The sequence below is a fragment of the Odocoileus virginianus genome, chromosome 7 (genome assembly GCF_023699985.2).
Source record: "Odocoileus virginianus isolate 20LAN1187 ecotype Illinois chromosome 7, Ovbor_1.2, whole genome shotgun sequence".
NCBI classification, from domain to species: domain Eukaryota; kingdom Metazoa; phylum Chordata; class Mammalia; order Artiodactyla; family Cervidae; genus Odocoileus; species Odocoileus virginianus.
In genome coordinates this window covers 59,421,605-59,433,908 of record NC_069680.1, presented here as the reverse complement: position 1 = coordinate 59,433,908, position 12,304 = coordinate 59,421,605, and the positions used below count along the sequence as shown (strand labels likewise).

The following is a 12,304-nucleotide window of genomic DNA, read 5'->3' as shown; positions in this document are numbered from 1 at the left end:
CTGCTGTTTTAAAACTGCTTCTGTGGTCACAACAAACTGTGGACAATTCTTAAAGAGATTGGAATATCAGACCACCTTACCTGCCTCCTGAGAAACCTGTATGCAAGTCAAGAAGCAACAGTTAGAACCAGGCATGGAACAATGGACTGGTTCAAAATTGGGAAAGCAGTATGTCAAGGTTCCTTGTCACCCTGCTTATTTAACTTGAATGCAGAGTACATCAAGCAAAATGCCAGGCTGGCTGAATCACAAGCTGGAAACAAGGTTGCCAGGAGAAATGTCAACAACCCCAGATATGCAGATGATACCACCCTAATGGCACAAAGCAAAGAAGAACTAAAAAGCCTCTTGATGAAGGTGAAAGAGGAGAGTGAAAAAGTTGTCTTAAAACTCAATGTTCAAAAAACTAAGATCACAGCATCCAGCCCCATCACTTCACGGCAAATAGATACAGAAAAAATGGAAACCATGGCAGACTTTATTTTCTTGGGCTTCAAAATCACTGCAGACAGTGACTGCACTGATGAAATTAAGAAGCTAGCTCCTTGGAAGAAAAGCTATGACAAACCTAGACAGTATATTAAAAAGCAGAAACAACGCTTTGCCAACAAAGGTCTGTATAGTCCAAGCTATGGTTTTTACAGTAGTCATGTACAGACGTGAGAGCTGGACCATAAAGAAGGCTAAGCACCAAAGAATTGTTGCTTTCAAACTGTGGTGCTGGAGGAGACTCTTTGATCCCTTGGACATCAAGGAGATCAAGCCAGTCAGTACTAAAGGAAATCAACCCTGAATGTTCAGGAAGGACTGATATTGAAGCTAAAGCACCAACACTTTGGCCACTTGATGTGAAGAGCCAGCCTCCTGGAAAAGACCCTGATGCTGGGAAAGACTGAGGGCAGGAGGAGAAGGGGGCGACAGAGGACAAGATGGTTGGATGGCATCACTGACTCAATGACATGAGTTTGAGCAATCTCTGGGAGATAGTGAAGGACAGAGAAGTCCAGTGTGCTGCAGTCCATCGGGTCACAGAGTTGAACACAGCTTAGCAACTGAACAACAATGTTCCAAAGGAAAGAGGCCAAGTGAGAATGCTAGGAAGAAGGCGTCTCAGCTTTGTGAGAAATTCTGACCCTGATGTTATAGGTCATTCAAATTAGTTTAGGGTTGTCCCTGAGTTCCCATCATAATCCTAATTCCAATAGTGCTTACACTACTACTGGGTAAAAAAAAAAAAAAAAAATTTGGTATGAGAGGGTTCCTTCTCAGGAGAATGAATTACTAAAACATCAGAAACACTATCTTCACTATCATTCATTGAGCCTTTCTGTTCTCCAATTGCTAAGTACTTCTTATGCCTCATTTTAATTTTAACCCCTCTCTACTCTATGAAGTAGGTACTATTATGATCCTCATTCTGCAGATGAGCAAGTAAAGTCTAGGAGGGGTTAGGGAACTTGCCCAAGCACACAGCCAGTAAGTGACAGAGCCAGAATTTGAATCCAAAGCCCAAATTCATAGCCACTGGATACAACTGCCTCTTGGACAGACCTCAGGAACAAGGATCCCCAGGGACGGCATTAGAGTGAGATGTCAGCACGTCAGGAATGGCTACATCTCTCTATAAACCACTTGTATACAGGGAAACAGTACACACAAAGGCGAACACTGTGCTAGGATAAAAATATGGGTGCTTTTCCTTCCTAACATTTTTATTTAATTAATTTATTTACTGTTTTAACTTAAAAAATAAAGCCCATTATTTATTTTACATTTTGTACCGGCTTTCATCATAACTTAAAAAAATAGCTTGAGAAATCTTGATAAATCAGTCAGGCCAAAAGTCTCATCTTCAGCTGAATCAAGGGACTAAGTAAAAGCAGGTTCTTGTGCTCAAGTTCCACGTGATGGTGGGGGATCTCTTGCTTACTGGTGTCATTGTCAACACACAACAGGTAAGAGTTTTAGCCCTTTGTGCAGGAAGGAATCCAGTTTCAGGCAGTACCTCTGAAGCCCCAGGTCTCAAGTTTTCAAGCAGGATAAGTTTAAATGATCTCATCTGCCTCTAGGTCAGGGAAGAACCTGGCCTTAGGGTGCATGGAGCCGGCCCACACTTCTGCTCTGTAAGACCCCTGCCCCATCCCAGCCTCCCACCACAGTCTGTCCACCCCATTTCTCCTTTTTTTTTTTTTTTTTTTTTTTTTAACAAACACAGGTCAATAGGGTTTCAGGGAATTAGGGGCAGAGAAGGAGACCAGAAAAGTTAACCTTGAGATGATTTGTGAAGGGGCCTCTCCCTGAAGGCATTTTACAAGAGGTCACTGTTAAGCCCAATGCAGTCCCTGATCCTTTCCTGAGCAGTGACCCTGATTCCAGGGTGTGTCTGTGCTTGCTAAAAGAAATGGCAGTTGGCATCTCTTCTGTAAATCACATTTGCAGCTCAGGAAATATGGGACAAATATTAACTCGCCTTCTCAACCTATGGATAAGGTAGCTCCAACCAAACCTGCTGAATGACTTGCTCATGGTCACACCTGCGGCAAGGCCAGGGCCCTTCCCTTTCCTTAGTCACTCATATACTTGCAAATACTGGGATGCTCATTTACATATATATACACACACATATATATACACATAAAAGTTTTATCTTCCTCATCTAGGTGATGGGCAATTTGAAGGCAAGGGCAATTTAGCATGCTTGCTTCCTTCTCCCCAGTACTGAGTCCCACATACAGTAGGCAAATCAGAAAATGTTTGCAGCTAGTTCAGTTAGAACTCAGTTTAGTTTAAGTCCCTCAGTCGTGTCCAACTCTTTGCGACCCCATGGACTGTAGCCTACCCAGGCTCCTCAGTCCATGGGATTTTCCAGGCAAGAACACTGGAGTGGGTTGCCATTTCCTTCTCCAGGGGATCTTCCCGACCCAGGGATCAAACCCGGGTCTCCCACATTGTAGGCAGACGCTTTACCGTCTGAGCTACCAGGGAAGCCCTACCTGGGTTAAATGCATGGTCTGTTCAGCCCTATCCTCTCTCAGGCAAAGGACACCAAGAAATAACTTCTGGCAAGGACAGCAAGGTTTCTGGAAAGCTTTGTTTGCTGTCTGTCTCTTTATTTATTTTTTTTTTTTGTCTGTCTCTTTAGATAACCACCCTTCCCATTTTTTCATATGAATTGGGGGTGGGGTCGACTGCCTAGTCCAGCTCCAGGGGAATCAACATGTGACCCAAGAGCAGTCCCCAACTTTGGCCAATGTGATTGGTTCAGGGTGGGCACATGACCCACATCAGCCAATCACCACCTTCTCCAAGACTACCCTGGGACCTCTAGTTTGGAGATGAGGTGTCAGCTACAGCTGCTGGGGCTATCTCTGCCCCCATAAGGGAGAGGCAGCCTATGAATGAAGCCTTGGTTAAGAGACAGATGAGGCCTTGGTTACAGGAGCCAACTTACAATTACATTTTCCATTATGTGAACCTAGAATTCCCTTTCTTGCTAGGCTGCTGGGTTCAATATTCTTTACTAGGCAATGGCTGCTCCAAATAGCAACTTGCCCTCCATAAAGGATGTATCCTCACCTTTATCTGAGTTGGTCCCCCCAGTCAGAGCTGTGGTGTTCAATCACCCAGCTGCAGAGGAACCAGAGTTGTAGTCTGTGGGCTCATCCACATTATGCGGGGTATTGGGGTGGGGGTGAGACAGCCTGCCTTCGCTTCCCCCCTTTTTTTATCTCCTCCCTCCCATAACATCACAGGGATGCTGGCGAATTCTGAAAAGCTCTGACATTTTCCTCTAGGGCTAGACTGCTACATTTAGGTCTGATGGGTAGGGGTCCTTTGACCACATCAGATGGGAAGGGCCTTCCAAAGTTGGGAAATTCTTTCAAAGAATTCTTCATTGTTGTTCAGTCGCTAAGCTGTGCCCGATTCTTTTGTGACCCCATGGACTGTAGCCTGCCAGGCTCCTCTGTCCATGGGATTTCCCAGGCAAGAATACTGGAGTGGGTTGTCATTTCCTTCTCCAGGGGATCTTCCTGACCCAGGGACTGAACCCATGTCTCCTGCATTGACAGGCAGATTCTTTACCACTGAGCCACCAGAGAAGCTCATAAAGAATTCTTAGAAAGTTAGTCATTAAGTTATAATGATGACCAGCAGAACAATGACTCTTGGTAACTCTCACGGTGGTTTTCAGTTTCCAAAGCACTTTGATCCTTTTGACAGCCTTGTGAGGCAGGCACAGCAGGACTGCCACACCCATTTTACAGATGAGGAAATGGAGGCTTAGAGCAGTTAAGTGACTTCTCCAAGGTCACACAGATAATAAGCAGCAGAGGCAGAGATTATCCAGTGGTCTGAAACTCTATTTTTTCCTTCAGTTTCAAGTTCAGTCTCCTTGCAGCAGTTGGCTTTCCTCTAACTTCCTCTTCAAATCTTTGGCTTCAACCTTTCTGCCTGCCGCTGCCGAGACTTCATCCTACATTTCCCATTTCCACTGAAGCCAAGAAGAACTGCTCTTCTATAGAAGGCTCATTAAACAAAGCAACTGAAGGGCCCCTGGCAACTCTCCACTTTCTAATGACAGCCATTATTACCAGCAAATAATGGAAAACAAACACTGAAACAGATGTCTCTCTTGAGTCCAGACCTGTGCTGGAATACAGGGCAAACAAAAACTCAGCGTTCATGAAATGCCTCCCTTTGCCTGCTCCGTGAATTAATCCTGTACACGAGACACAAAGCCTCCCGTCTGCCATCCTGCTAGCCAATGAGAGTTTACACCTTCATCAGAAACCCAACTGGAACGCTAGGCATTTAGGAGAGTTCATCAAATGGGAGAATTTCTGAGATAATCCAACCATCTTCCCACATAAGGACAGAGAAAGGTAAGTCAACAGCCCAAATGCAGGGAGAAAAGGAAATGTTTTCCTTCCTTTGGCTGGAAAGCAGTATATCTTAAGCCCCACCAATTTAACTGTGAGTGTGCTAAGTCACTCCAGTCATGTCTGACTCTTTGCAACTCTATGGACTATAGCCCGCCAGACTCCTCTGTCCATGAGGATTCTCCAGGCAAGGATGCTGGAGTAGGTTGCCATGCCCTTCCTCCAGCATCGCATCGGCAAGTGTGTTCTTTACTGCTAGGGCCACCTGGGAAGTCCATGAAGCAGTGTGTTAGTCATCCAGTCGTGTCTGACTTTGCGACCCCATGGACTTGTAGCCTGCCAGGCTCCTCTATCCATGAGACTTCCCAGGCAAGAATACTGGAGTGGGTTACCATTCCCTTCTCCAGGGGTTCTTCCCGACCCAGGGATCAAACCCGGGTCTCCCGTACTGCAGGCAGATTCTTTACCACCTGAGTCACCAGGGAAAGCCAAGACCACACCGCAAATCAAACATTCTAAGCTCATCCTTTGGGTGAGAGCACTCTAAGGAACCAAAAAGCAGAAACAAGGAAATCTTCAACTCAATTTACCCGCAAGGAGCTTACAATCTAATTGATACTTACAATATCCTGAGTGATAAATGACAAGATGAGAAAAAAAGGGGAGGTTTCCCAAGTGAGAACCAAAGTCGGGCAGGCCTTCTGACAGAAGCTGTATACAGGTGGGCAGCTATCCCCAGAAACTGGGCACCTTTGATCAAGGGTTTCTGTTTAGCCAAGTCACCAGCATAAAAAGGCTTCAGTATCTTCCTCCTTTATGTATTATTCATATCTTTCCCATTGCAAAAAGGATATGCAGCAGCTAAAAGCCACTTTAGGGTTTTGTGTCTTTTTTTAACCTAATGTACAGATTACTTGAGAGCAATTAAAGAAAAAGCACTGCCCGTTAAAATTGTCAAAAGGGGGGAAATTAACAAAAATGGGCTGATAACATTTTCAAAAAAATCAATAGAGTTTCAAAAATCAACAATTTTCAGTAATCCAGTCATCAGGGTCAAGGTCAGCAGGAAAGGAAAGGCTTGTTTCTCCCTCTGACTTGGAAGTCACATCACTGCTTGAAGGGCAGGGCCACCTCTCCACTGCAGTGATTCCAATTTATCCTTTGGTGGTTTGGGATTACCACTAATTCTGTCACTGACTAATTATACAGGTGAAGCAGTAATTAACATCTCGAAAAGAGACTGGCACCATGGTTTACTATGAAGGAGACCTACATTCTGGCTCCTCCAAGGGACCTCAAGGTTGGAGGCACTTCCATCAGAAAGTGGCAGGGACTGGACTGGTGTCAGGTAGCCAAGGCCTTGGCATCAGTGTCAGTGTCTATGTGGGGCTGGAGGGACCATTCCAGGAGGAGTGTGGGCCCCTGGACACCTGACTTGAGCCCACCCATGAATATTAGGAACAGTCATAGAGAGAAGAGCTATACAGTATATTACGGTTGCACGGTATCCATCCCCTCCCCCTCCAAAAAGGTATTTCTGTAGAAGTCCTAACCCTGGGCACCTGTAAATGTGGCCTTATTTGGAAAAGCATCTTTTTAGATGATGTAATCGGATGAAGAGGAGGTCATGAGTGTGGGTTCTAATCTGACCGGTATCCTTATTAGAGGAAAATGCCGCATGACGACAGAGGCTGAGAATGGAGAGATGCAGCTACACACCAAGGAAGGTCAGGGACTGACAGCCACCACCAGAGGCCAGGAAGGGGCAAGGAAAGACTTAATCCAGTGTCTCAGAAGGAGCACGGCCCCACGGACACCTTGATTTTGGACTTCAAGCTTCCAGAACTGTGAGACAATCACTCTCATTTAAAGCCACCCGGTTCACGGTGCGTCATTACGGCTGCCTTGGAAAGTAACGCAGAGCAGAAGAAGCAGTCACCAGAACGGGCAGAGGGAGGCGGAGCTGGGGAAGGGCGAGCGGTGCAGGCCAGGGGGCCCAGGGCCTCAGGTGGGTCCCTGGGGTTCAGGGCTTCGGGTCTCCCCTTCCTCCTCCTCCTGCTCGCAGCACTGCTCTGCGCTCCCGAGAGGCCCCGAACATTTAGTCCATTCACTTCACTTCACCCTGGACACAGAGAGAGGCTCAGAAGGAGGCATGGAGCCCAGGCTGCTGGCTCCAGCTCCACAAACTCTAGGACAGCATTTCCCAACATGGGCGTAATCACCACCTACATCATCACATTTGAGACACCACTGATTGTGGACATACCATTATTTTATGTAATGCGGAGAGAGAAAAAAGTGCTGCTCACAGTAATTTAAAGAGGCAACTGCTGCACAGTGCACTGCTAATTTCAGAGGACTCAAAAACAAAGACAAAAATAGGGTCTCAAAATAGATGAAATAGAGTAGTAAATATTGGGGAAAGCACAAACAGGTTTGGGGAAAAGGCAGATAGCCGGGTTTAACAGGTTTCCCTCCTGCAGGACTGCTCAGGGCCTTTAGCACCCTGGTATCTCCTTCCGATCTCTTCTTTTGTTTTCGTTTTGATTTCTCCATGCCACGTAACATATGGGATCTCAGTTCTGACCAGGGGTCAAATCCAGGCCCCCTGCACTGGACGCACAGGGTCCTAACCTCGGGACTACCAAGTCCCTGCTTTGAATCTCTAAGAGGGATCTTTGGAAATGTTGTTTTTCCCAAATAAGAATGCGTTTGGAGCCCTGTTTTCAAATGGCTAGATTACTAGTGTATCTGGATCACACTTTGAGTCCCTCAGCCCTAAAAATGGTGTGTGAATGTATGAGGCAGGGCACCCCCTGCCGACACATGGTCCATGGAAGGGACGCTGGCTTGCAGGCAGCATTTAGGAGGAGAGGGAAGGAGCCTCTCATGGGACATGCCAGTCAGGGACCAGTCACACAGGATCAGGGGTCCCCCAAGCATCAGGCATCCTTCTGAGTTATCTAAGCGAAGCCAGAGCAGGGGCCCTGGGGGGCTGCCCCCCTATCTTACCTCCTTTTCCCCCCTCTCTCAGCTGACAGCATGTACAGCCACATCTCTCTTATAGAATTCAACTCACCCGGTAAAGACACAAATACTTCTGGACATGGGTGCCATTCGGGGTTGGGAAAAGTAGGAGCAAACTACAAAGCCAGAGACATCAGAAAAAAATCCAGGGGACACTGTGGTCTGGTCACTCTGATGGCCAGAATCTCTTTGGTAGTCATAAAAGAGCCTAAACTGCTGTAAGCAAGACCTCAAGGAAAACAAAAGGATAAAAGTGGAGTAGATTTTTAAAAGTTAAGAAACATGAGAGATACAAGGACCAGTGTGTGTGTGTGAAGCAAACCCCACCTGTGCCCACAGGGCACACAAAGCACCCACCCTTCCATGGTGCCCCAATCTCGTTCAGGACTTTAAAGGCCAGCTGCTGGCACAAGAGGACCTTCCCACTGCAGCCAGTCACTCCAACATGCAGTGCACCTGCCCACCTTTCATAAACATCAGCTGAAACAGCTACAGTTTTCCTGATGTCCAGTTTGAAGGTTGCATATCAGATGCCTCAAATCACAGCTTTAAATGAGTCCCCAGAGCAGGGAAGAAATAGCAGGAAAGTGTAAGGGCCATATTCTCGGAGTGTGTATTCAAAACCCCAAGAGAAACTTGACTTTCATAATCTCTCTCCCTCCCCTGCACACACCAGGTGATCCCCAGCCTAGAGTACAGAACCCAGCTCAAGGCAGGATTCCTGGGCATGTGCTAAGCTGGGGTAGGCACAACACCCACCACTGGGTCAGCCAGACAGAACGACCTCCACTGAGCAGGCCAAGGCCAGGCTACACCCTCTCAGCTTCCACTCTGCCAAGTGGAGGGACTGAGGCCACTCCCCTAGGGCGGGGGCAATGACAACCCTCAGGAAGCCCCCAAATGCCCACTGCGGGACATGAGCCACCAGATGCAGACCAAGAGGATAATTTCCCTTTTCCAACCCTAGTCCCCTCACCATTCCGCTGCTTGAGGGGCTACCCTGACTTAGCATCTATGAAATTTGTTCAAATGGGGACCTGAATCTCCTCCCTGGGTCTGAGACTCACTTGGCCACTAGGATTGCTGCTTATCTGGGACAGTACAGGGAGGCCCTGGTGCCCTGATGGAGAGACTCTCCTAACATGAACTCTTGGCTTGTTCTGGAACCTTCCATGTCCTCGAGATGTAAGAGTAACTCACACAGCATCTGGAAGATCCATGAACACTCTGCTTTCTTTCTGCAAGTCACTAGACAAGTCAGGAAGATCAGGGGAAGTCAGCCTCATCCAAACATGGTGTCCCCTATCACATGACAGAATCTCAACGGACATAAATTGGATGGATGGATGGATAGGTGAATGGACGGATGGAAGAACAGATGGATGGAACGGTGAATGGATGAATAACTGGATGAGTGAGCAAGGAAATCAATAAATGAACAAATGAATGAAAGTTGGAAGGATGGTTTCACAGCCCTGAGAGCCCAATCTCTGGGCGAGAGACTCACCTGAGCCATCGGGAATGGACCTTACAAACGTTGGCAACATCTTGACTGTGGCTGTCGGATTAAAATCCCGGGAGAGGCCATTCTTCATCTCCTTTTTGAAACGATTCATGATATCTAACAGAGTTTCATCAGAGAGCCGCATGGCATAGAGATACTTGTCAATCTGGAGGAAGGATGAGAAGAAAAGAAAGTGAGGCCAAGGCTAAGGAAGGTCATTTCAGCTCCAGTCTGGCTGGAGGAGGACAGGGCGGGCAGGGTAAGGTACCCATCTATCTAAGACAATACAGCTCCATGGCTCTGAAGCACCCATGCTGGTCCATCAATGAGCTGCCATCAACCATGCTGCTCAGAGCAGGTTTGCAAATGCTCTGAGCCCTGGTTCCTCTCTTGTAAAATGAACGAGACACCTCCAAGGTCCCTACCAACCCTCGAATATTACATGGAAACTGTCCTTTGATCCTCAAGTACATGCCAGAGGCACCTTAAGCCTCCACGTGACTCCTTCCCTCTGGCTCATCCTCACATGGATGGCAGTGCCGCAGAACAAGGGCTCCCAAGCCATCACCTGGGGATCAAATCCCAGCTCCACCACTTAACAGCTGTGTGAATTTCAGTTTCCTCAACTGAAAAACTGAGATGATAAGCAGAACCTACTTCGCGGAATGTTAGAAGATCAAAGGAGACAGAGAAGCACTTAGAACACAGAAAGTGCTCAATAAACATCAGCTGTTACTAGGATCGTGAGGCAGTGGTGCTGGTGGGTTTCCTTGGGCATGACTTCTAGGTGAATGGAAATGGTGAGCAAAGAGCTGGAGCCCTTCAGAACATGGCACTCCAGGCCCAGGGCACAGAGGCCTTAACCTCACTACCCCCAAAAGGTCTGGGACAGCCCAAGTTCCCATGCCTGTGTGCCCACTCTTCCAGATCAGACCACCTCTGACTCAACCAGGACTCAGCCAACTTGCCCCTCTTCCTGGGCTACCCACTCTCCTCAAGGATCCCAGGCTCCCAACCTCAGGCGTCCTTGTCGTCATTTGTTCTCTTTCTTCATAGTACCTTCCCAATGACTCTCCCGAAAAGTATTAACTGGCTGCCTACTCCATGTCTGGCTCTGGGTTAGGCACTTGTCCTCATGGAGTTCACCAGACGTCTCTCTGTGTCCTGGCTCATTCTTTCTGCCACGCCCTGCTTTAGGAAGCCCTGATAACCATGTGCCTGGACTCCTGACTCCTGACCCTTCACTGCAATGGTTTTTAGTCTTCAATTTCTCTCCCTTTTTAACCTATCTTCTACACCATGACCACGTTTTGCCTTTTGCAGGGGGCAGGCAGGAGGCAGGGGGCTTGTTCAGGATATTTCGCTTTCTTAAACTGGGACCCTGATCACTTCACTCCCCTGCTCAAAACCTTGCAATGCCTCCCACGTCCCAGGCCCCTACGCTCTGCAGGTGCAGTTCTGGGCTCTCTGAACTCCAGCCAAACCACTCCTACCATTCCTGGGAGGTGCCTGGGCTCTCCTGTCAAACCACCCTTCCTTCTCTTCGCAGTTCACCTCCCCTTCAAGGTTCAAATCAAATGTCACCTCCTCCAGCAGACGTCTGAGACCCTCAGGGTACAGATAATGGCTCCCTCAGCACTTATCTCTCCACACAGTCCAGCCTGGCTCACTGCCTGCTACACCTGTCATGGGGACAGCGTCTGCTCCATTCACCTTGACCTCCCAGGGCCTCACAAGGAGCCTCACACATAGCAAGCTCCCGGTCGATGAAGAGACTGATTCATGACTCAATGAGGCTGCTGAAAAGGCCTTTGATGCTGATTGGCTTCTGAGAATGGGAAGTCATGCTTACATTTCGAGGTGGCTGGAAACATTCAACTCAAGGACACAGAGTAATTTCTGCATATCTTGCTCTCCGGCAGCCTTCTGGCTCTGGACTCCTGCCTCCTGCTGCTCCTGGCCCCGCCTGTCTCCTGTCTCCCAGACAAGGCAGGAGTCCCCCAGTGTCTTCTGCGGGCCCTGCCCCCACCCCCATCGCTTCTATCACAACCACCTTTTCCTTTCCCCTCCACAATAAAGAGAAGGGCAATCAGAAACCGCTGAGAGCTGGAATAGAAATGGCCAGGACACAGCCCCAGGAGACGTGCTCTGTTCTACCGCCAAGGCTGGCAGCGCCCATCGGCAGCTCTTGCTGCAAGTCATGGCGACCAGGTGCTGGTCAGAAGAGGCAGTCGCGCGTGCATGAGCCACAGAAGTGCCCGGGGCGGGGGTGGGGGGGGTGGCAGGGGCGGCTACTGAGTGCAAGACCGCATCAGGGCACAAGCAAGAGCAAAGGCCAAAGACGAGGGACAGAGGGTGGTCTGTGCGATGATGGAGCACATAGTGCAAGAATGAAGCAACTGGAAAGACTGTCAGGAGCTAAGCCGAGTGGGGCCTGATAAGACAGGTGGACAAATTTAGACTCTAAATGTGACTCTACCAAGTATTCAACAGTGAGATGTGTCTCGGAAAGATCAAGCTGTGTGCTGGGGAGGGGATGGGTGAGCGGGAGCAGAGAAGAGAGAGTCACGACGCTGCTCTGGCATCTGCACGTGTTTTCCCTACCACACTCTTCACCCTCCTTACGATCATCTGTGTACTGACATGCCTCTCTCCTCTGACAACTCATGAGTTTCCCAGGGAAAGGAAACATGTCAAGGAGACCTTCGAAACTACCCAGTTTCCTGGAACAAAGGAGGAATTCAACGAATGCTGGGCGCAAGAATACTTTATATCAGGGTTTACAGTATATCAACTGCTTTCGTATCCAATACGTCATTTTACCTTCAAAATGACCCTGTCAGGGGGACATTCTTAATCCCCATTTTCCAGTTGTAGAAATTGAGGCTTCAAG

At 48.2% G+C, this 12,304-nt stretch overlaps 1 protein-coding gene across 3 annotated transcripts in view; it reads right to left on the bottom strand.

Moving 5' to 3' along the window:
* The window catches only part of HK1 (hexokinase 1), a 120,293-nt gene that overhangs the window by 42,293 nt on the left and 65,696 nt on the right, over positions 1–12,304 (bottom strand). For all 3 annotated transcript variants that reach the window (XM_070470756.1, XM_070470757.1, XM_070470755.1), the window contains one exon: positions 9,415–9,577. In XM_070470756.1, coding sequence (XP_070326857.1) covers positions 9,415–9,577 — 163 coding nt within the window. The remainder of the gene's footprint in view (positions 1–9,414; positions 9,578–12,304) is intronic.